Source organism: Otolemur garnettii, unplaced genomic scaffold, assembly GCF_000181295.1.
Source record: "Otolemur garnettii isolate 467f Iridium unplaced genomic scaffold, OtoGar3 scaffold00021, whole genome shotgun sequence".
Lineage (NCBI taxonomy): Eukaryota > Metazoa > Chordata > Mammalia > Primates > Galagidae > Otolemur > Otolemur garnettii.
In genome coordinates this window covers 18,657,616-18,682,115 of record NW_003852416.1, presented here as the reverse complement: position 1 = coordinate 18,682,115, position 24,500 = coordinate 18,657,616, and the positions used below count along the sequence as shown (strand labels likewise).

Here is a 24,500-nt window from a genome sequence, read left to right as displayed (position 1 = left end):
GAATAGTATTCTATGGTATACCATAATTTATTAATTCATTCATGTTAGATGGGCACTTGGGTTGATTCCACATCTTGGCAATTGTGAATTGAGCTGTGATAAACATTCTAGTGCAAATGTCCTTATGGTATAATAATTTTTGTTCTTCTGGGTAGATACCTAGTAATGTGATTGCAGGATCAAATGTGATTCCACAAACCCTATCTTAAAAAGAAAAATCACAATGTCATGGTAAATTCTAATTTAAAAACATAACTAGGCAATCAATAAACAAAAAAGTATGACCCATAAGAAAGAGAAAAATCTGTCAACAGGAATAGACATAGACATGAATAAAGTGAATAGAATTAGCAGATAAGGACATTAAAATAGCTATTATAAATATGCTTCATATACTCAGGAAGACTGAGGAAAATATAAACACCATAAGGAAACAAATAGGCATATTAAAAAAGAATTTTTAGGGGGAAACTTTGGGGGAAATAAAATTTTCTGAAATAAAAAATACACTGATGACTAAATGAGATGAACTGAATTAAAGACAGTAATAGCATATTAAACTCTATAAAAGAGATCAGTGAGCTTGACGACTGAGGAAGAGAAACTACCAAAAATAAAGCACAGAGAGGAAAGATTTTTTAAAAAGAGAGCTTTAGTGACTTATAGAACACTGTCAAGAGGTCTAAAATATATATAATTGAAGTTCTAAAACAAGAAGAGCAGTAAGAGAAGTAATCATAGCCAAAATTTTTCCACACTTGATGAAAACTAGAAACCTACAGATCCAAGGATCTCAAAGAACTTGAAGTAAAATATGAAACTTTGCCAAAGCATGTATTATAGAAAACCAGTGATAAAAAGAAAATATTAAAGCATTCAGAGAAAAACAATATATTTTATAGAGAGAAACAAAGATAAGAGTAACAATAGACTTTTTATCAAGAACTATGCAAGCCAGAAAATAATGGAAATGACTTTTTTTTTTTTTTTTAAAGACAGAGTCTCACTACATCACCCTTGGTAGAATTCCCTGGCGTCACAGCTCACAGCAACCTCCAGTTCTTGGACTTAAGTGATTCTCTTGCCTCAGCCTCCCAAGTAGCGGGGACTACAGGCGCCCGCCACAACGCCCAGCTATTTTTTTGGTTGCAGCCGTCATTGTTGTTTGGCGGGTCCAGGCTGGGGATTTGAACCCGACACCTTAGGTGTACGTGGCTGGCGCCTTAGCTGGTTGAGCTATAGGCGCTGAGCCTGGAAATGACATTTTAAAGTATTGAAAACCAAATTTTATATACTCAGAAAAAATATATTTTAAAAAAGAAGGTGATGGTAGTTACCAGAAGCTGGGAAAGGGCAGGAGCAAGGAGGGATACAAAGGAAAAAAAGAACATAAATGTATTTATTAGTATTAAACTGTACAGTTAAAAATCATAAAGATGGTTGGGAGGCACCTGTGGCTCGGTGAGTAGGGTGCCAGCCCCATATACCGAGGGTGGCAGGTTCAAACCCGGCCCTGGCCAGACTACAACAACAAAAAATAGCCGGGTGTTGTGGCAGGCGCCTGTAGTCCCAGCTGCTCGGGAGGCTGAGGCAAGAGAATTGCCTAGGCCCAAGAGCTGAAGGTTGCTGTGAGTAGTGTGACGCTGCCACACTACTCTACCAAGGGCGAGAAAGTGAGACTCTGTCTCAAAAAAAAAATGGTATAGATAGTAAATTACAAATGTTTATTTTGTAATTTGGTAAACTGGTAAAAGTAAATAAATAAAATGGTAAGGTTCCACTTCCAGCATGGCAAAGTAAGCCCACTAAAGTGTCTCTCTCCTACTGATTACAGCTAAAAATCCTGGCTAAAATATGAAAAGTAATTATCTGAGGATGCTGGAAATTAAACAAAAGCAGAAAGATTATAGAAGGAACTTAAAACTTGGAGAAATAACCACATGAGAAAAAAGTATTTTCCCCTCAGACAATCCCTTTTCCACTGCTTGCTTCTCCTCTTTCTCCTGGTGCTTGTTTGAAACCCCTTTTACTTTTCTCATAACATGCAAGTCCCAAGGGTTTTCACAAATTTAGTCTCATCACAAGGAATAAAACAAATTAATACACACTGACAGAAAGCATGTCAGTGGTTGCTCAGGGATGGGACTTAAGGGGTAGAAGTGGAGAGAGGAACACAAGAAGAGGATTCTAAAGAGATGCAAAACAAACTTTTGGGAGGTGATGAATATGTTCAATATCTTGATCACTGTGATCAAACAAACAAACTTGTATGTGTACTAGTTTTTTTTATTTTTTTGAGACAGGAGCCTCAAGCTATCCCCCTGGGTAGAGTGCCATGGCATCTCAGCTCACAACAACCACCCAGTCCTGGGCTCAAGCGAGTCTCCTGCCTCAGCCTCCCAAGTAGCTGGGACCACAGGCACCCACCACAACGCCCAGCTATTTTTTGGTTGCAGCCGTCATTGTTTGGCAGGCCCGGGCCGGATTCGAACCCGCCACCTTAGGTGTACGTGGCTGGCACCTTAGCCACTTGAGCCACAGGCACCGAGCCAGTACTAGTTATTTTATATGTTAACTATTCCTCAATAAAGCTAATTGGGCTTTAAAAAAAAAAAAGTCACTGAGTGACTTTCTATTTCTGTACAACCTATAGAGATCTTTCCTTGCCTTTTAAATTCCAGGACTGACTAGGCCTTTTCTCAAACTTACATATGATCTCTTTCAGGAACGAGTTATGCTCACTATAGATGCAGAGTAAATTTTCAGTAGGCCAATCACTAAAAGGTTTTGCAAAAAAGATTTTTATCTAATGCTCACTTCCATTTGTAAGTTATGCTAAAAATACATAAGTACACTAAGATTCCTTAAAATCCTTTAACTTCTCAAATTACACAGTGTTCCTTTGGGAACCAAGCTCTTCTATTTGCTGCTGTCAATTCCCACCCACTCTTTCACCCCCATCTCCCTGGCATTCACTGAATCCACAAGCCTCCTTTTTCTGTCTTACAAATATCAACAAAGAACTGCTAACCAGCTTTTCACTGAGATAAAATCTGAATTCCTAAAGGCAAAAGCCCACATATACCTTTCTATTGCCTGAGAAGGGAAGAATACTATTTTTTTTTTTGAGACAGAGTCTCACTCCGGCATCCTGAATAGAGTGCAATGACATTATAGCTCACAGCAACCTCAACTGCTTGGGCTCAAGCTAGCCTCTTGCTTCAGTTTTTTCTATTTTTAGTAGAGACAGGGTCTTGCTATTGCTCAGGCTGGTCTTGAACTCCTAGGCTCAAGCAATCTACCTGACTCAGCCGCCCAGAGTGCTAGGATTATGGGTGCGAGCCATTGTGCTCGGCTAGAGACTACTGTTTTGAGCCACGCAAGGGCAAACACAACAGCTAGAGAAGAATCTTTTGTAATCTTTTTCTCACATATGACAAAAACCAGGAAGCTGATAGAAGGAAAGGAGTAAAAAGAAAAGACAGCTTACCCATGGAATACAGATTATCAAAGCTCTGGTGCATTCGGATAATCTCATAGTAAAGTTCATCATAGCTGCTGGGGGTTGGCAGGAATGTGTCACCATATGTAATAAACATATTAAAGAGGTTCACAATCTAAAAAAGAAGCAGGCATCCATATACAGGCATCAGATTATTAAGATCAGAAATTATCAGTGGTATGCTGTAGTCAGCTCTTACTGGCTTATAAGAACTAATATTACATTCTTAGGAATTTTATAAGCTGGTTATTAAACCCAGCCATTATTAAAAATTTATTCATATAACTTACAATTAAATAAATTACATTAAAATGAAAGTAGTAAATACTCAAAACTTGTCACTTCCTTGTTATTTTCCATATTTACCATTATCTATTATTATCTACAATTGTCTGGGGTTTGAATTATACCTCTACTGTCTGTGTGGTGAGAATACCATATCATGGTGTACTATTGTTCATCTCTTCCCAGTCTGCATGACTCTGATGTCACATTGGTAGCTTGAAATTGGCCATAGGGGGTATAGTAGTTACCATCAAATGCTAGGAATGAGGACTTTCCCCCCCAAATGTTGAATATTAACAAACACACTGGGTAATATCCTAAGAAGATAGTCAAAAGGCACAATGCCTTCCTTCTACGAGGTAACCAGTCAGCTAAACAGACATCTATAATGTCTCTCATAAACCAGGTACAACCATATACCACTCATCTAGTTGGGACATCTCTAGAGGCTTTGTTATTTACCAATACAGAGAGTGCAGTAGTATAGAATAGTTTATCATCTGGGACCAAGGCTCACTATTCATACACAGAAATCTGACCTATACCCACTACTACCAGACAATAATACTCTTATGAATGAAAAAAAGTCCCAGGTTTGCCAAAGACAAAGGTGAGAGTGAGGATCACAAGTCTATAGATTCTGATCCAAATGGAAAACATGTTCCTGGTTCCCCCTATAGCTCAGTCCTGAGACTATCAGCTTCTATGTTCATTTCTGCCTTATTGTATGGCTTCAAAAAAAGAAATATTTGTTTTGTTACTCACCATAAGGGCTAATGTAAAAATGTTGTGTTTGGCCAAAAGAACAGTCTCATTTGACATAAGGAACTTCAGCAAATTTATCAAGGCTTTAAAAAAAAAAAAAAAAGACATCAACAAGCTATTCAAACCATAATCAATAAAGTTAAATGAAAGCTGGCTAACCCTACAGAAATCCACAGGGCTAGAATAATTAAGTCTCAGCTACCAAGGTCTCTTTAAAAAGCAGGTAAGGAAGGTACATTTGAGGAAAGCACACCTTTCCAAGTAGATGTCTGCTTATCTGCCCATAAAAGGTTTTTTAAAATCTGCTTCTTTTTATCACGTTATAAATAGCAATTAAGCTCAGAAATTTGACTATAAAACTGACATTTCAACGTTCTAAATTTATTCCCACATGGTGATTTCCCCATCAAATTTGCTCAATTTAAAAAAGAAAGATCCTAGGCTTCTAGCATCTATTGTCACCAAGCTTTAGTCATGTTTTGGTTTCAAATATCATTGTTCAGAGGGACAGCTACCTATTCTAACTGGTTGCCACATGTGGCAGCCATACTGTGGAACCTACAGCTAGCTAGGCTTCCACTCTGGACAGAAAGAGAGCTCATGAAGAGAAAAAAGCTTTTAACTGCTCTAGCGATTCAAATAGCTTGCTCTAACCTCTTTTGACAGTGACAACATTTACTGAAAAGTTTCCTTTTCTGTTCGGCAGTCCTTAGTGAGGGGAGAGATTACTAAAAACTCAAGCAATCTCAGTAAGGAGACTGCCAAATTTCTAGGTTAACAATGCAGTTTTAAATACTCTTTTTTGCAAATAAATATTAAGCATAAAAGAAATTATCAGTTGCTCTGTACTCATTCACCTTGGACATTTGTCCATGAAATGAAACCTGCTTCTGTTCCCATCTTTAAAAATGCCCCCAATAATAGGGCCTATAACCTAGCTCTCATATTTGATGGGATATGATAAAGAAGGGGTTCAGCAGCTGCAGGCAATCTGTGGTCCTTCTGTCACCTCCACCCTCCCACAGAACCAAAAAAAGGTTTGAGCTCTTCATTTCTTTTTTTTTTTTTTTAAGAGACAGAGTCTCTTTTTATTACCCTCAGTAGAGTCCTGTGAAGTCACAGCTCACAGCAACCTCCAACTCCTGGGCATAAGCGATTCTCTTGCCTCAGCCTCCCAAGTAGCTGGGACTACAGGCACCCACCAGAACTCCCGGCTACTTTTTGGTTGCAGTTTGGCTGAAGCCAGGCTCAAACCCGCTACCCTCAGTATATGGGCCGGTGCCCTACCCACTGAGCAACAGGCGCCATCCGAGCTCTCCATTGCTAAAACCGTATCTTCTTCTTTGTCAGCAAAGAATTTCATTATCCCATAATATCTAAGCTTTGTGTGATATTTACTACTCTTAGGGAAGATATGTCGCTCTTACAGTAGTGGGGAACCTGCAGCCTTGGCACCACATGTGGCCTTCTGGCTCCTTTGTATTCAGTGACCTTTTGACTGAATACAAATTTTACAGAACAAATACTTTTAAGAAAGAGATTTGTTCATGAAGTTTGGATTCAGTCAAGGAGCTACACTCAGGGATCTAGAGGACCACGCCACAGGTTCCTCACCCTCGCTGGAATCCAACTCCAGACACCTGCTGCCTGCTATGCAACACCCTCATTTGTGAACTATTTCCCCATGCCACGACTCAAGTTCTCTGGGGCTTCAGAATGAAAAAGCAAATAATTAGCAGTTGGCCCTTCTGAAGATGTCTATTAAGAAGTGATCTGGCTCGGCGCCTGTGGCTCAAGCGGCTAAGGAGCCAGCCACATACACCTAAGGTGGCGGGTTCGAATCCCCAGCCCGGGCCCGCCAAACAATAATGATGGCTGCAACCAAAAAAAAATGGCCAGGCGTTGTGGCGGGGGCCTGTGGTCCCAGCTACTTGGGAGGCTGAGGCAGGAGACTCACTTGAGCCCAGGAGTTGGAGGTTGCTGTGAGCGTGATGGCACTCTACCCAGGGGGATAGCTTGAGGCTCCGTCTCAAAAAAAAAAAAAAAAAAAAGAAGTGATCTGTTGGACTGGACCACCCCACTACCAAAAAAAAAAAAAAATGCTCTACGGGAGCCCATTCTGAATCACAAAACCTGCTTAGCTCCTTAGCACAGGGAATAAAGGGGGCTAGCAAAAATCCACATGAAAATGACTACCCTAGTCAAACTTTCCTCCTTAATGAAGATTATATTGCCAAGCTATTTAGGGGCTTTCCACTTCACCCCGTAATCCCAGAGTTCAAACAAGCCCTGTAAATGGGTAAACCACCTGACAATCAGACCCTATAAACTCATAAGAGACAAGGGATAGGTACCATGCATGGCACATTGCAAAACGTAATGGCTACTGAGAAAAACAAAGTCACTTTTGTATACATGCACTCAACAAAAGCTTTTGTCCCCAGCATACATACACAGCACAAAAGATGCAGCCTCAGCAGTGGCTCTGTGGTAATTAAGGGGCAGCAAACCTGGAGGAAAAGATGAGGGAGCAATGATTTATTGCTCCTCTGCTGGGCTACAGAAAGCCCTGATCTCTGGGATTCAGAGTCAGGCATGACAAAGTGATAAATATGAGAGGAGGAAGACAGCAATTCTGGCACAGATCAAGAGGCAACCTGTGTCCCAACTGCCACAGACATCAGCAGAGCCAAACAACACAAATACTGCAAAACTATGAGAGTTAATACCACAGGGACTTGCATCCCGTCCCTGATAATTCAGGTCAGATACTACACTCACACACACACACACAGGTCAGATACCACACACATACACACACATGTGCCAGGGTTTTCTCACCTGGAAGCAGTAATTCTCTAGAAAGAGTTTTTAAAAGGCAACTAAAAATGAACAATGCAACCTTAGACTTGTTCCCACAAGCCACAGACATCATAGACCATAATTCCCCTTTGAGAGAAAATGCCCCCAATATCCCATAAATATTGCTTTTTTCCTTCATTATCTCCCTGCTTTCACATTCATTCTATCAATTGTTCAGTGTCTGATATACCACTTACAAACATATTCTCTTTTATCCTCTTGACTTGATGTGATGGGTGTTCTAAGTCTCTGAGGCTTTAACATAGCCAAACAGACTTTTAGAGGTAGCAAGGACCTTAGAGGTCATTTAATCCAATTTCTTCTTTTGGGGGTGAGAGAATGCCACCACACTCCCTCAAACTAGCTAGTGACTCAGGAATAAAAGTTTGGGGTACAAAAAACTAGCTAGTGACTAAACAAGAGCTGACCTCTTGTTTAGTTTTCTACCATTTCATTAAGAAGATTAAACAAATAAAAGTTTGAGATCAAGTTAAATGTTAAAGGGGTTGGGGGGACAGTTTAATGGTGTCCTTAGACCTGCTGACTATACTGTACCTACACTTCTCTAGACTCTGGCATACAACTTTCTCCATCTACTGGATGCTCCAGGTTATTTTCAGGTTGTTTCATCTCCTTTTTGTCTTGGTCCTCAGCTACTTGTTGAAGTACAGGTGTTAAATACCTCATTATTACCTTTCTGCTACTCACTGGAAACACAAGAATATTCCCAGAAGCTTTGCTTAGCGAAAGCCACCCTCAGCAGGCTCTCAGCCAGCTCCTACCTCTCTGCTCCCTTCTCTACATCTCATTGCTCATACATCTCTTTCCTCTTCTTTGTTTTCTGCTTCCTCTCTAGCATCATTTTTTTAAGCACACAACTGTCAACTAAAACTGTTACTAACTGCCTTACTGAGGACTGCCTCCTCCAAAATTATGTGCTGCATGTGAAATGTGATTGGATCTGGATATTAAGGGAGCCAAGATCCCTTTTCTTTATGCAAAATCAGAACCAAAACAAAAAAGTATGAGTATAAACAATTAATAATAACCTATTACGGTACAGAGGTTTGCATGGCGTTTATTAATAACCTATTATGGCACAGAGGTTTGCACAGGGTTTATTTTAGACAGTAGGCCAAACAAAGGAATTCCCTCCTGTTTCAGGGAGTTTCAAGGACAGTCAAGAACTGGCACTCAGGATCTCAGTGCCAACACAAAAGTAGCACAGAGTTCAACTTGGCTGGCTCCTGGTTCACCCCCCCTCCACATGCACACACATATTTAGACTGCCCTCGATCCACTTGTCCACTTGATACCATCTGGGCACATGACCAGCCAAACTGTTCCAAGGACAGTCACAGAAGTAGCAGTAAATAGAGGGAAAAGTTAAGATAACCATAAAAGATAAGGGGTTGATTGTATAAACATAGTATTATTATTATTATATTTAGTCATATTTCTGTAAGAGTTTGCTATCAAGTACAGTACATGTTATTTATAATCATTATGAAAATATGAGAGATAAATTGTATAATTTTTTTAAGCTTTGGTTGATCATGCTTCTCACTGTTAAATAATAGTTTTTAAAGGAAGCAGGGATAAAGCGCTAACATAAGCCTCTTCCTAACCAAAGCCCTGACTCCTGATCTGTGAGATTTCTGAAGAAAAATGACTTTATCTATAGAAACTCAATACTGTGTTAAAATTTTTGCCCATTAGCAAAAGCAGTGGCTGCTCAACCCCTCAAAACAGAATGGTACAGCCTGTTACAGAAAATACCACTTTGGCTAAGAACAAGCTCCATAGTGAGACCTTCCAAGCCTTAAGAGACAATGCCCATAGGCCTCATACTCCAAAGCCCCAGGAATAAATGGTACTAAACACCAATGCCAAACAGACATATATATAGGAATGCATTATTTCCTCCAGAAGAGTGAAAAATACAAGTTAATAACTATGCCAGAAGCTCACACAGAGCATTTCAAACCTTCCTCTTTTCTAATGTCCTCTACCTAATATCTTAAAAAGAGACATGGACTTATAAAAATCACCAACACCAAACTGCATTCATCTCTTTTCGAAGTGAGAAACACCATGGTTATAAATGGCAAGGACAGTAACATTTATTAGATACCTGCTGAGTGCTATACATTATGTAAATCACTTAAATAAAGTACACATTCTCACTGAATCCTTTCTTAACTATTTGATGAAGTAGGTATTATTGTTCCCATTTTACAGATGAGCAAACAGAAATTCAGAAAGGTTAAATAAGTTCCTAAACTTGGAAAGCTCCAAATTGCATTAAGAGTAACATAATGGGGAGAAAGTCCATGAACTCCCCCTGCTGAGGTCTGTGAAACTATACTGGCTCCACTTAAACTTCAGTTAAAAGGAACACATGGTGGATGTGTAGGATATGAGGGTCATATTGTACAATTAGTTATCTAGGGCCAACACCTATATGTGCTACCAAAAACCTTACCTTTGGTTAGAACTCCACAAATCAACCCCTCACAACATATCAAAGTGACCAAGAGAAAAAAATCTATATGCTCAGCGTCCAACTCTCTTCTAAGTGTCTCAGGATTTCACTTCACTGGTCTAAGTCAGTTTAACCTGCACCCTCTAAAAAACAAGAGGTTGAAAACAGGGGCTCAAAGAGATATTTGTACACCTATGTTTACAGCAGCATTATTCAAACAGCCACAAGGTAGAAGAAACCCAAGTGTCCATCAAGTTGAATAAATAAACAAAATGTGGCATAAATATACAGTGGAATATTATTCAACCTTCAAAAGAAAGGACATTCTGACACATGGATGAGCATTCTACAACACTGATGAAACTTGAAAACAATATTCTAAGCAAAAAAAGCCAGTCACAAAAGGACAAATACTCTGTGATTCCACTAATAAGAGGTACCCAGAGTAGTTAGATTCACAAAGACAGTGGTTCCTGGTGTAGGAAAATAAGAAGGGAGGGCAGAACAAAGAGTTAGTGTTCAATAAGTATAGAGTATGAGAATGGTTAAGATGGAAAATGACCTGAAAATAGAAGGTAGTGGTGTTTGCACAACATTGAGAAGGTACTTAATGCCACTGAACTGTATGCTTAAAAATAGTTACAAGGGCAAATTTTATTTTATGTATATTTTACCCCAATTTTTTAAAAAAGAGGTCAGTGTTTTTCTTCCCACTGACACATTATGTGCCCCACAAACACTCCAACCCAACTCTTTGCAACCTCTGCCTAATTGACTGACTGACATTCACATCCCAGTATACCATACTCAGTATAAAGTCAAATATACAAAGATGCTTTCTCATTTATGGAGAAAAGGAAAGGAGCCAAATATAAAAAGCCCATGGACTCTAGGGCAGGAATGCGAGATTTATACATCTTTGACAGGTGTCAAGGAAACACTGTAGCAGTCTTCAAAATAATTATCAAAGTTCATAATCAAAGCTAACAATGCACTAACTACCAAGAATATCCCATGAAATTCTTTGGGATCCTGGGTTTGACTCCTAATTATTGCTGTCTCATCTAGTGTATAAGACTCTAGATACTTGGTCCCAAATACTCTTACACTGCTGCATTGAGTGAAAAATAGAAAAATTACTGTAGTGAAATACTTGAAGTATTATATTTCATGTTCAATAAATTTAAGTCATAGGGAAGTAGGTGCTCCACATACACTCTTGTCTTCATGGAAAAGTCTTCTTTAGCAGGATCCTTGAAAACCTAGTTTCTGGACTCTTTTTTTCAGGAACTCCTGAAAGTGGCTGAAATTGCTGTCTCTTTTAACTCTACACTAGAGGCAACTATCAGTCCCATACTTAGCTTCAGCCTGGGCCCCCTTCCTTGGGAGTCTTGTGCATCATATGTGGTGAAACAGTGTGACAGTACTGTGTAGAAGTTCTGACTTTTCTAAGCATGCAGATGCAGGTAGAATAAAAGATAGTATGTAGGTTCAAGGAAGTTGAGCCAGGACTGGGTACTTTGATGGCTCCCTAAATCCCACATGAATTCCCAGAGGCAGAGGCACCCAAAAAGGCACTCAAATAGAAATAGTTCAGTACCATTCACTTGAGAATCCCACTTGGTTTTTTTTTTTGAGACAGAGCCTCAAGCTGTCCCCCTGGGTAGAGTACTGTGGCATCACAGCTCATAGCAACCTCCAACTCCTGGGCTCAATTGAGTCTCCTGCCTCCACCTCCTAAGTAGCTGGGACAACAGGCGCCCGCCACAACACCTGGCTATTTTTTGGTTGTGCCATGATTTTTGTTTGGCGAGCCCAGGCTGGATCCGAACCCGCCACCTTAGGTGTATGTGGTTGGCACCTTAGCCACTTAAGTCACAGGCACCGAGCCGAATCCTGCAATCTTAAAGAGGCCCCGTCTTACTCCAGAAGGCATCTTATTTGTAGAGTGCTGTTCCTTGCATTAATGTACCCTATAGAAAGAGGACTTACCCAGATTTTTTTCTACCCTGCTTTGAATTCAGAGGGAAGAAAAGAAAGCAGCAGCAATTGTGTTGCCATGTAGGAAAAGAATGAATAATGGATATGGGAACTTCTCCAGGACTAAAACCTATCCCCCACATTGAGGTAAACCAGGTGCAGAGAAGAATAAGCCAACCACAGAAAGACACAATATTAAGTGGTAGCTGAGATGTCTGCCTCAGAAGCAGAGGAGAGGCTTAATTATAAAACCAAGTGAATGCTATTTAAGTAAGATTAAAAACAGGAAGGAGACAGAACCTCCAGCAGAGCACAAACAAATATTTCCAAAGAATCTGGTCAGAGAGACCTGTCTGTTGAGCAACTTTTAAATATTATGAAGTGAAAGAGGCCAGGTGTTGTGGCTCACACCTATAATCCTAGCACCCAGGAGACCAAGGTAGGAGGATTGCTTGAGCTTAGGAGTTTGAAGAAGAGCAAGACTCTTTCTCCTAAAAACAGAAAAACTAAGCTGGCATGGTGGTGCACGCCTGTAGTCCCGGCTACTCAGGAGGCTAAGGCAGAGGATCACTTGAGCCCAGGGGTCTAAAGTTGCAGAGATATGTTGACACCACTGTACTATAATCAGGGTGACAAAGTGTCTCAAAAACAAAACAAAAGAGAAAGAGATAGAAAGCAAAGACAAGACTTAGCCAGATCCTATTTTGTAGCCTGGCATGGAGCTAGCATTAAGTGCCAAAGAACCCAAATAAAAACCTACTCATTAGGGGAGATGGATAATTTCACAGTGACAGAGGAAAAATATTAGCATCTCATGTGTTTAGGAGAGAAGTCAAGGAACTCAAAGGACAGGCTGGAAATAGCACTGGAGCTAATGCCACCAAAACCCCGAGGCATTATAAACTCCAGCTAATTCGAGCATCTCTGGACAAAATCACCAATTACCCAGAGACATTGCCAGCAATCAGCAGGCTCACTGTCAATCAACAGAATGGTAGAAAGACTTACAAGTCAACACCTGCCAGTAGAATAATTTAAAAATACACTAGGCAGCTTTTCAGTATACAGACATCTGGCTGGCTGCAACCCTAAGCACCTCACTGACACAGAGGCCAATGAATCAAACAAGAAAATGAAATTGCTTTGGTTGTATGCTATCCAGCCTCTCCAGGTGAACAAAGTACACAAGTCAGTATGTCAACAGCCTGCATTGCCTAAAGGTTCCATACTCCTGTAAATCAGTCAGAAAATAAAACAAATCCTTTTTTTAAGTGACAGGTTCCATTCTTACCATTTTCCTTGCTATTGATGTGTATCTGCTAAAAGGGAACTGTACTATGTAAAATTCTATGTACTACTTTTGCAACTTCCTATAAGTCTATAATGACAGTTTTTTATTTTTTATTTTTATTATTATTTTCAAGACAGAGTCTCACTATGTCACCCTTGGTAGAGTTTCCCTTTTAGCAGATACACATCAACAGCAAGGAAAATAAGAACCATCTCCCATTCTCCACTTACTTGGGGACAATGCAGACCTCCCAATTACAAACCACCCTCCTCTTTATCATGAAAATGAGCCTTTACATGAAAGTTCCTAGATACTAGACATGTAGGGATCTCTGTGCAGCGGCCTCAAAGCATGCTCAGAGCTACTGCCTTCTTCTAGGGCCCTAGAAGCTTACTATCAGCTTATTTTTTCCAACACTGCCCAACTGAATAATAGCTAAAAATCACACTTTTTAGAAATCCGCTGCATATCAATAAAGCCATCTGATATAGAACCAAGAACTTTACTTTCTGTCAAAATGAGAGAGGACCAATAACAGACCTACCCTGCTCACTTAAGATCCAGGGAAGAATAATATTACTAGTATAGGCAGAGTAACAAATACACAGCTACTCTTTCCCTGGTCCCTTTTACTTGACAAGATGCTGATGGGCCTATGAGAGTTGACATTTCTCCTGATAGGAAGTGACTTCATCATGTACAGAGAAAAGAACAAAGAGCAACTCATTGCTCTTTTAGGGGCTTTTACTTACATGGGAATATTTTTCTCCTTCTACCAGGCTTTCTTTCCAACAGGCTAAACCTGTTAGAGATTCTTATTTTTTGCTTCTGCCAAGTTTCTGAAGGGATGAGAGAAAGATTCAAAATAGTATAAATTTTTGATTTAGCCAAATGTAGTGATTTGAAGGGAAAAAAAGCTTCCTGGCATTCTTTTCTGCTCCTTGGGCTTTCTATACTGCTCTATGGAATCTTTTACAACTAAATTATGGAACCAGAGAGATACCTTCTAATGCCCCCTTTCAGATATTCTAACTTTGAGAGGAAGTGATTGCCCATAGAGGAAAGAAGTTTCTATCTTCTGCACATGGAAGCTAAAGCAGTCTTAATTATGTCTATCAAGCCTAGAATATATCTTGTGTCATATTTGCCTATGTCAGAGAAAATTTAGGAAAATGAGGAAGAATAATTTAAAAAGCAATTTTAAAAATAAGACACCAGACTGCGCACAGTGGCTTACGGCTATAATCCTAGCACTCTGGGAAGCCAAGGCAAGTGGACTGCTTGAGCTCAGGAGTTCAAGACCACCTGAGTAAAAGGCAGAGGATCACGTCAGCCCACAGGTCTGAGGTTGCAGTGACCCCAGGTCTACTAAAAATAGAAAAACTAGTCAGTGTTTTGACAGGTGCCTATAGTCCTAGCTACTTGGGAGGCTAAGGCAAGAGGATCACTTGAGCCGAAGAGTTTGAGGTTGCTGTGAGCTATGACACCATGGCACTCCAACCTAGGCAAAAGAGTGAGTCTGTCTCAAAAACAAACAAACAACAACAACAATAACACAAACTAAAATAAATAAAGTTATATAAGATGTCACCATTGGAGAAAGCTGGTAAAGGGAACATTAAACTCTATGTGCTATTTTTGCAACTTCGTATAAGTATATAATGACAGTTTTTTAATTTTTATTATCTGTTTTCAAGACAGAGTCTCACTATGTCACCCTTGGTAGAGTGTAGTGGCATCATCATAGCACACAGCAACCTCGAACTCTTGGGCTTAAGTAATCCTCTTGCCTCAGACTCTCAAGTAGTGGGAACTATAGGCGCTCACCACAACGCCCAGCTATTTTTTGGTTGCAGTTGTCATTGTTGTTTAGCTGGCCCAGGCTGGGTTTGAACCCGCCAACCTCGGTACATGTGGCTGGGGTGAAGCAATTAAAAGTTTAGAATATAGTTTCTCAAAATGAAGAGGGCCAAACTACCAATGCCTTATCTATGCGATAACTGCCAGATAAATGTATGGTTCAAGTACACCTTTCTCTTGAAAAATCCAGTCCTGTATGACAACACCTATACCTTCCAACAAAAGGCTATCAATTCCCAGTCTCAAGATGCACCAACCCAGAAGTCACAGGATTCTGCTAGCAATGGGAGAGCCAGTTGGATCCAGAACACTGTGATACTCTCTAGGCTTTCTATCTTTCCCAATAGGTATCTAAAAGGTCAGGCCATGTGCAATTTCTCTCTTTTTACAAATCTGTGAATGCTTTGGATGCTATTTAGCACAGTGAAGCTGAACAGATTGCTCTGGGGGATTTGGGGGCCTTTCTTCCTGCAGGGAGGCAAATGTTGCCTAGTGATCTGCATCTGAGCATAGGAGTCAGGAACTCTAAGTTCTAATCATGACTCTATTTAGTGTCTGGTTCCATGATCCTTAGCAAATCACTTAACCCTTCCCTATCTCTACTCCCTTCCCCATCAAATGGGTATAAAAATAATGACTTATCACTCGGAGATATGGCAGAGTGAAAGGCTAAGAAGAACTATGATCCATAGATAAACGTCGAGTATAAAATGCCAGCATAAATCTACCTTTAAATCAACCCATGTTGGCTCGATGCCTATAGCACAGTGGTTACAACGCCAGCCACATGCACCAAGGCTGGCAGGTTCAAACCCAGCCAGGCCAGCTAAACAACAATGACAACTGCAACAAAAAATAGCTCGGTGCTGTGGCGGGCGCCAGTAGTCTCAGCTACTTGGGAGGCTGAGATAAGAGAATCTCTTAAGCCCAAGAGTTAGACGTTGCTGTGAGCTGTGACACCATGGCCCTCTACCCTGGGCGACATAGTGAGACTCTGTCTCAAAAAAAAAAAAAAAAAAAAAATCAACCCATGTTTTCAGACTATGGAATGTCACATTATTTAAATATAGACTGCCTCTCAAATGTCCCTTCTGCCTACAGTGGAAATAAAATAAGCTAACTCCATGAAGCTCTATTCAAGTGTTTCCTTCTCCAACAACTACCCACTTCTCTCTGAACATTCTGCTCATTATTTGGTTAATGGCTTAGAAACCATCAAAGTTTCCATTTTTACTTGGTTAAAAGTAATTCCTATATCTGTGAGTAAGGAAGAAAGACACAACAGTGAAATTACCCATTACTCCCTTTCATATCAACTCAAATAAAACTAATTTGGAAGGCTGGACCTATCATAGTTGATGAAGTCAGCTCAAAAGAAACGTTAACAACAAATATCCTACTGGCTTCTATCATTATTATTGTTGTTGTTATAATTATTATGAGGTTTAAACACAATATTGTGCTGCTTTAGAAGAATGTTGGTTCATCATTAATGGAAATTCTACATATTCATTCATCCATTTATTTAAATATTTTTTGAGTCCCTATTAAAAAGCCAATTATTCTGTTAGTTATAAACGATTATGACACAGGCCCTGCCCTCTAAGAACTTCTTTAGAGGAAAGGTGGATATTTAAACTAATCATTATGCAAACATAGCAAAACAGTGTGATATGCTAAAACAGAAAAAAAATAAAATTTTAGAAAATAAAATTCAGTGAACAAAATGGTCTGTAGCCTCAAGAACTTCAGAGGAAGGCCAGGCGCGGTGCCTCACACCTATAATCCTAGCACTTGGGAGGCCAAGATGAGTGGATTGCCTGAGCACATGGGTTCGAGACCAGCCTGAGCTAGAACGAGACCTCATCTTGAAAAATAGCCAGGCATGTGTCAGGCATCTGTAGTCCCAGCTACTTGGGAGGCTGAGGCCAGAGAATCACTTTGAGCCCAAGAGTTTGAGGTTGCTGTGAGCTAACACACCACGGAGGGTGACAAAGTGAGACTGTCTCAAAAAAAATAAAGAACTTCATAGAAGACTGGTAAGCTAGTAGGCATACTGTTTAACCAATAAATAAAGAAAAAAAAATTAACTGGATATTAAAATGTTCTGTGAGAACAGAATTAATTGGGAGTCTGTGGAACATAAAATTAAGATAAGCATTTTCACATGGGATCATGACGGGCTTCAGAAGGTCTAGGAACTCCCTGAAATTATATATGTGCAAATAGACATTTTTCTGGACACAAAGATAACCACAGTTTCATTCATTCTCAAAGGTAAAGGACTCTTTTGCTAGGATCTTATCCAAAACCCCAGTATTCTATTTCTATCAGAGGAAAGTTTTAAGACCTAACCTTCTACTCAGACTAAGAGATCTGGGTAGCCTAGAGGTCATAGAACAGCTTTCAGCCTTTCTATAACTTGGTGAAAAACAGTGAATGCTGAAAAGAGGGCAGTGCAAAGAGGTTGGACTTCTTCCTTTCCATATTCTAGTTAAAGTTAGCCTAAATATATTTCCCCACATACTCAGATACCATGGTGACAGGCATCATATAAATAGATAGTAGAAACAGGGAGTAGGTCAGGGCTTATATCTGTAAAACCAACAGTAGGAAAAGCATATCAGGCAAGCACGAACCCCCAACTAACACAACTAGCTCCTCTTTGCCCATAAGACCATGCCTGTGAATTCATTATGAGAATTTGGGAGCCACTGGCTACCTCCCCAGTAACAAAGAGCTACTATAATCATAAGCACAGGAATAAAAATCAGCACTGAAGTACACTGATACTAAACGCCTGCATTTCAAATGACAAAAAGCATCTGGACCCCAGCCAATTGCTTCCTCGATACCCAAGGGCTTCTGTATGTCTTAGGTAAGAGCACACATATTACCAGTCTTACTTATAAATAAAATTCAGTCACAATTTGCAGCACATGTATGGGCAAGGATATATACAGTATACATCAGCATATTTGCCATGATGTTTCACACACCTCCCCCCCCTTAAATCCGTAAGTCTAGAAGGCAAAGAAAGAGTGAAAACATGGGCATTCCAACATATGAGTAGCGCCAGCCAAGGAGTGGGTGTATCCACCATAGCCACGCTTGTATTCCCTGGAAGCAATATTATACATTATTATGGGCTCTTATGGCATCAGATGTAGCGCTGTATTTTGCAGCTTTCCTTAACACCTGCTGCTGTACATCTCACTGTATACGCCACATGGAACCAAGGTTCCAGGTGGGCTCACCCAGTCTATACAGTAAAAGAAGCTGACCTCACTCGGCAGAGAACTCTAGTACAAAATGTCTATGACTTAGGAACAAGCAGTAGTCCAGACCCCACCAATGACATTTGGATATATCACCTATCAATCCATCAAGGGCCTCAGAAGCAACAATCAGTTCTGAGAGAGCACATAATTGATGAACATAACAGAAAGTTCTTGAAGACATAAAGTCAACTGAGTAATGCAGGATAAAGAATGATCTCCTTTTTCACTATTTCCTAGCCTGAATGGCAAAACACTAAAAGTCAGAAAACAGAACTATAACAAACATTGACAAAAATCTCTCTAAAAGATAACTGTTTAAGAAAAAATGATGATGATACATTCTGGAGTTTATGACATATGTAAAAATAAAATGTGTGACAACCATCACAAAAGGACAAGAGAGACAGTTCACAATGATAAAAGGGTCAATTCATCAAGAAGACAGGGATATAAGATAGGGGCAGGAAAGTAATGGGAAGCCCACAGGAGACAGACCAGGATGAACATGGATGGCACTGTGAAGAAGGTAATGGGACAGGACAAAGAGAAAGCAGACGACAGATAACAAGAATGAGAGAAAGCCAGGGAGATCACAGGGGCCAGAGAGAAGACAGCTAAGACAAAGTAAAGAAAACAGAATGAAAGAGAAAATAAAACCAGAAGAACAACTACTACCACCAACTGATTAGTACTATAAAGTGTAACTTCACCCAAATTACAGACATAAACCCATTTGGACTTGTTATAAGTTCTACACTCGTACCAATATCCACAGATTTGCATCTTTTTTTTTTTTTTGAAACAGAGTCTCACTTCAACACCCACAGCTCACAGCAACCTCCACCTCTTGGGCTTAGGCGATTCTCTTGTCTCAGCCTCCCAAGTAGCTGTGAGCCCACCACAATGCCTAGCTATTTTTTTGTTGTTGTTGCAGTTTTGGCTGAGGCAGGTTAGAACTCTCCTCCCTCCCTATATGGGGCTGGCGTCCTACTCACTGAGCCACAGGCACCACCCCAATTTACATCATTTTTGTTTCCCCTTCAAACCTAGGCTTTTAGAGCCTAACAATCATTTAACTATCTATAAGAAACAACAGTAGTGGGTGGCTCCTGTGGTTCGGTGGGTAGGGCGCTGGCCCCATATACCGAGGGTGGTGGGTTCAAACCCCACCCCGGCCGATCTGCAACAAAAAATAGCCGGGTGTTGTGGCAGGCGCCTGTAGTCCCAGCTACTCAGGAGGCTGAGGCAAGAGAATTGCCTAAGCCCAGGAGTTGGAGGTTGCTGTGAGCAGTGTGACACCACAGCCCTCTACCAAGAACGATAAAGACTCTGTCTCTACAAAAAAATTAAAAAACAGTGGTTGTGGGCCAGACACAGTGGCTCATGTGTATAATCCCAGCACTTGAGAGGCTGCAGGTGGATTGCCTGAGCTCATAGGTTTGATATCAGCCTGAGCCAGAGCAAGACCCTGTCTCTAAAGATATAGCCAGGCGTTGTGGTGCCTGTAGTCCCAGCTAGGATCACTTGAACCAAAGAGTTCGAGGTTACTGTGAGCTAAGACGCCACGGCTCTCTACAAAGGATAGCAAAGTGAGACTGTCTCAAAAGAAAAAGGTTGTTGCTACCTAAGAAATTCTACTAATATTAGTCCTTTCAATCTCTTTTGATCTCTAACTCTTCTGACATTCTTCAATCTCAAATTGCCACACAATCATCCTTCTCTCCTAAAATACAAAAATCTCCCTATTGCCACTTAGCGTTATTCTCCTATTCCTTCTTTACCATCATAGGCAGTAAGTAAAGAATTTGTTAATCCATTAATTAAAGATCTCTACTTCCCATTATGGAGGACTAAATTTAGAAAGCCAAACTGGGTTGGGAGGAAACCATGTGTCACAACAAGTAAGATTAATTCTATGGAAGGGGGCTGGGTTACTGACCTGTTTCTTATAAAGCCTCTGATATAAACACGCCCTACTCTGCTGAAAATACAGAAAAGCTCTTCCATGTGTGGGTAACCACTCATCACTATAATCATCTGGAGAAGACTTAAATGCACCATCAGATCACAAAAGCCACTGGGCCTATCAGCAAGTGACTGCCTCAGAAAACATGTCTCCTCTGCTTTCCTGAAACCTCAAATTTAGTCACACAAAAGAAAAGGGTGGCAAGCCAGAATTAATTGTATCCTTAGAGAAGAGCCACCTCCCCAGGGGAGGCAGCTACTTTACTGCTACCAAATGGATACAAAGACTAAAGTAAACACTGTAATTTGCTGTTTTGTCTCTGGCACAGGGGGAGTGGCACAATTCACACTGTCTATAAACAGTAATAATGCCAGATGTAACACAAAGAACAGGATTCCCCCCCATCTCACCACTCCCACCCGCCTCTCCCTATGATATTCCTCCTGATATTACTCATTTTGAGGGAACACACAGAAACCTCCCTACTGTCCATATGCTGCTACCAAATGGAACCGAGTGAGAATCCAAGTTTCAACTGATTCCTTCTGCCTCACTCTTTACTCAAAGGAAAAATCACTGGAACTCAAAAAATTTGACTGTTTCTACTAGCTGACAAAAAATATAAGAAGAGCATACCCATCAGAAAGGGGTTGAATAAACTAACATATATCCATAAAAAAAAAAAAAAAAAAAAATATATATATATATATATATATATATAAAAGAAGGAGAAGGAACAGGAAAAAAGTATAAACTAGATATGTGACATGCTCAGGTCCAGATTAAAAAAAGGCTAACATGTTAAAAACAAATTATAAAAAATATGAATGAAAATAGAGGCATCCTAAACTGTCTTTTAAAAATCCATCTTGAGCCTAGGCCTAGAGGCTCGTAAAAGGTATAAAAAAAGAGGATAAATTCAGAAGAGAATGCTACCTGACCAGAGTTCCCTCCAGGTGTAATGCAGGCGTACTCGACACTTCTTCTGGTAGCAAAGCAGTTTATGTACCACCTGAATGCAGCGTCTGTAACAAAGGAAAAAACTGAGGTAAATCTGAGAATAGACACAGATACCCTTTCTTTCTGTAAACATGTGCACATATAAAAAACAGAACTTCTATCTTCAGCTTTCTGGTAAAAAAATATCCCCCATCCCCAAAATACACACACACACACACACACACATACACACACACGGCTTGAGTTACCCATTCCCCTTATCAATGGGAAAGGGAACTATAACTACTTGTAGGTGAACAGTCGATTAGGCACCTCTGATACCTTTCCCTTGAGTATCTTTACGGGGAGAAAGGATAAACCAGATAGGCCAGAATCAGACCACTCCATTCGAAGTGGAAGATATAGGATACAAAAACCCCAAAATTTAAGACCTTAAGTCTCAATACCTATTTTGTTTTGAGACAGTCACTTTGTCACCTTTGGTAGAGTGCTGTGCTGTCATAGCTCACAGCAACCTCAAACTCCTGAGCTCAAGCGATCCTCTTCCCTCAGTTATTTCATTTGTTATAGAGATGGGGTCTTGTTCTTGCTCAGCCTAGTCTTGAACTTCTGAGCTCAAGCAAACCACCTGCCTCGGCCTCCGAGAGTGCTAGGATTATAAGCATGAGCCACTGTGCCCAGCTCGATAACTATTAAACTGTTTTATTTAAATTAAAATTTACATCAATAGTTAAATTAAAACTTCAGTTCCTCAGTTGCACTAATCACATATTAAGCGTTTAATAGCCACATGTAGTTAATGGCTACCATACTGGTCAGCGAAGATACACAGAAATTTTCTGTTATCACAAAAACTTCTGCTGGACAAGATTACTCTAGCTCATTAGAAAAATCACATCTCAACAACATATATGTTTTTGAAGCCAGGAGTTGCAGACCAGTCTGAGCAAGATAGTGAGACCCTATCTCCACAAAAAAATAAAAAACAGGCTCAGCACCTATGGCTGAAGTGGCTAAGGCACCAGCCACATACACCTAAGGTGGCAGGTTCAAATCCAGCCTGGGCCCACCAAACAACAATGATGGCTGCAACCAAAAAATAGCCAGGCGTTGTGGCAGGCACCTGTGGTCCCAGCTTCTTGGTAGGCAGAGGCAGGAGACTCGTTTGAGCCCAAGAGTTGGAGGTTGCTGTGAGCTGTGATGCCACGGCACTATACCCAGGGGAATAGCTTGAGGTTCTGCCTCAAAAAAAAATAAAAATAAAAATAAAAAATAAAAATTGGTCAACCTACACAGGAGGCTGATGCAGAAAGACTAGTTGAGCAAGATATAATGAGGCCATTGCACTCTAGCCCAGGCAACAGTGTAAGACCCTGTCTCAAAAAAACAAAAAAAAAAGAGGACCAGAGTGTAATCCTAGCACTCTGGGAGGCTGAGGCAGTGGACTGCTTGAGCTCACAACTTCAAGACCAGCCTGAGCAAAAGCAAGACCCCATCTCTACTAAAAATAGAAAAACCGAGGCAAAAGGATTGCTTAAGCCCACGTTGGAGGTTTCTGTGAGCTACGATACCACGCACTCTACCCAGGGCAACGCTTAAGACTATATCAAAAAAAAAACAAAAAAGCAAAAATCCCAAATGTCTACCAACTGATGAATAACGATTTGCTATATACATACAATAAAAGATTAATCAGCAAAAAAGAACGAATTACTGATACATGGCATTAGATGGATGAATCTTGAAAACATGTTAAATAAGTTAGTCACAAAAGGTCACATATTATATGATTTCTTTTACACAAAATGTCCAAAATAGACAAATATACAGAGACAGAAAATAGATCAGCAGTTGTCAAGGATTGGGGAAGAGGGGTGAGAGGGAGATATGGGGAGTAATTGCTAATGAGTATGGAATTTCTTTGGGGAAAATAAAAATGCTTTAAAATTAGACTGTAAGGATGAGCGTAGTGGCTCATACCTATAATGCCAGCACTCTGGGAGGCTGAGGCAGGTGGATTACTTGAGCTCAGGAGTTCGAGACTAGCCTGAGCAAGAGTGAGACCCCCATCTCTGAAAAACATAGCTGAGCATTGTGGCGGTCACCTGTAGTCCCAGCTACTTGGGAGGCTGAGGCAAAATCACTTAAGCCCAAGAGTTGGAAGGTACTGTGGGCTGTGATGCCATGGCATTCAACCCCAGGCCGACTGAGTGAGACTCTATCTCCAAAAAATTAAAATAAAATAAGATTGTGGTGATGGTTACACAATCCTGGGAATATATTTTAAAAAACACTAAATTATATACTTTTAAATTGTTAAAAAAAAAAAAAAAAAAACTTTGTGACCTAGGTTTCCCCAATTGTCAGGAAATGTAATTTATAGTTCTCACAGCAATGTTAATTTTATATATTCCATAGGTAGGTATGCTTGGATTCCTGATTAAACCATTCAGTGTCCACGTTAACAGTCAGTATTATATGGATAACTTGGTGTGCCTCATTTAAGAGTACCAGCTTACAACTCTTACATTTTCTATTTTTACTTTAAATTCACAAATTCTAAGTTCCATTAACTAGTATCTCAGCCCTTGGAATCCTCAGTGTTTAGAGGACTCTAAATGTCTTAATAAACTCCAAGTTCTTTTTTTTTTTTTTTTTTGAGACAGAGTCTCAAGCTGTCACCCTGGGTAGAGTGTCGTGGCATAACACCTCACAGCAAGCTCAAATTCTTGGGCTTAAGCGATTCTCTTGCCTCAGCCTCCCAAGTAGCTGGGACTACAGGCACCCACCACAAGGCCTGGCTATTTTTTGGTTGTATTTGTCGTTGTTTGGCAGGCCTCAGCTGGATTTGAACCTGCCGGCTCCCATGTATGTGACTGGTGCCCTAGCCACTGAGCTACAGGAGTGAGCCAAACTCCAAGTTCTAAGTCGCCTCTGTCATATCCCAAGTGCCCTACAAATAATTAAGATAGTTAAAGGAGGGCTTGGTCAGCCAGAAGCCCAGGGCTTAGACTATACCCCTCGGAAGCTCCAGGCTCAATCACAAAAACCAAAAGGTTCAGAAGAAACTGTCACACCTATCTTTTCCATTCATTCAGTCATTCATTCAACAAATAGTAACTATATACCAACTAAACACTAGCATTTAAGTCATTACAACTAAGTTGTAAAGTTCCTAAGAAACAGAATCCTGCTAGGAAAAGAGACTCTTCCTTTTTTTTTTTTTTTTTTGAGACGGAGCCTCAAGCTATCCCCCTGGGTAG

The 24,500-nt window shown here is 40.3% G+C and overlaps 1 protein-coding gene across 1 annotated transcript in view; it reads right to left on the bottom strand.

Moving 5' to 3' along the window:
* The window catches only part of CUNH10orf76 (chromosome unknown C10orf76 homolog), a 232,993-nt gene that overhangs the window by 125,502 nt on the left and 82,991 nt on the right, over positions 1–24,500 (bottom strand). Inside the window, exons 19-21 of the mRNA XM_023511776.1 lie at positions 21,214–21,302; positions 4,553–4,635; positions 3,491–3,617 (exon numbers count right to left, since the gene is read on the bottom strand). Of these exons, the coding sequence (XP_023367544.1) occupies positions 3,491–3,617; positions 4,553–4,635; positions 21,214–21,302 (299 nt within the window). The remainder of the gene's footprint in view (positions 1–3,490; positions 3,618–4,552; positions 4,636–21,213; positions 21,303–24,500) is intronic.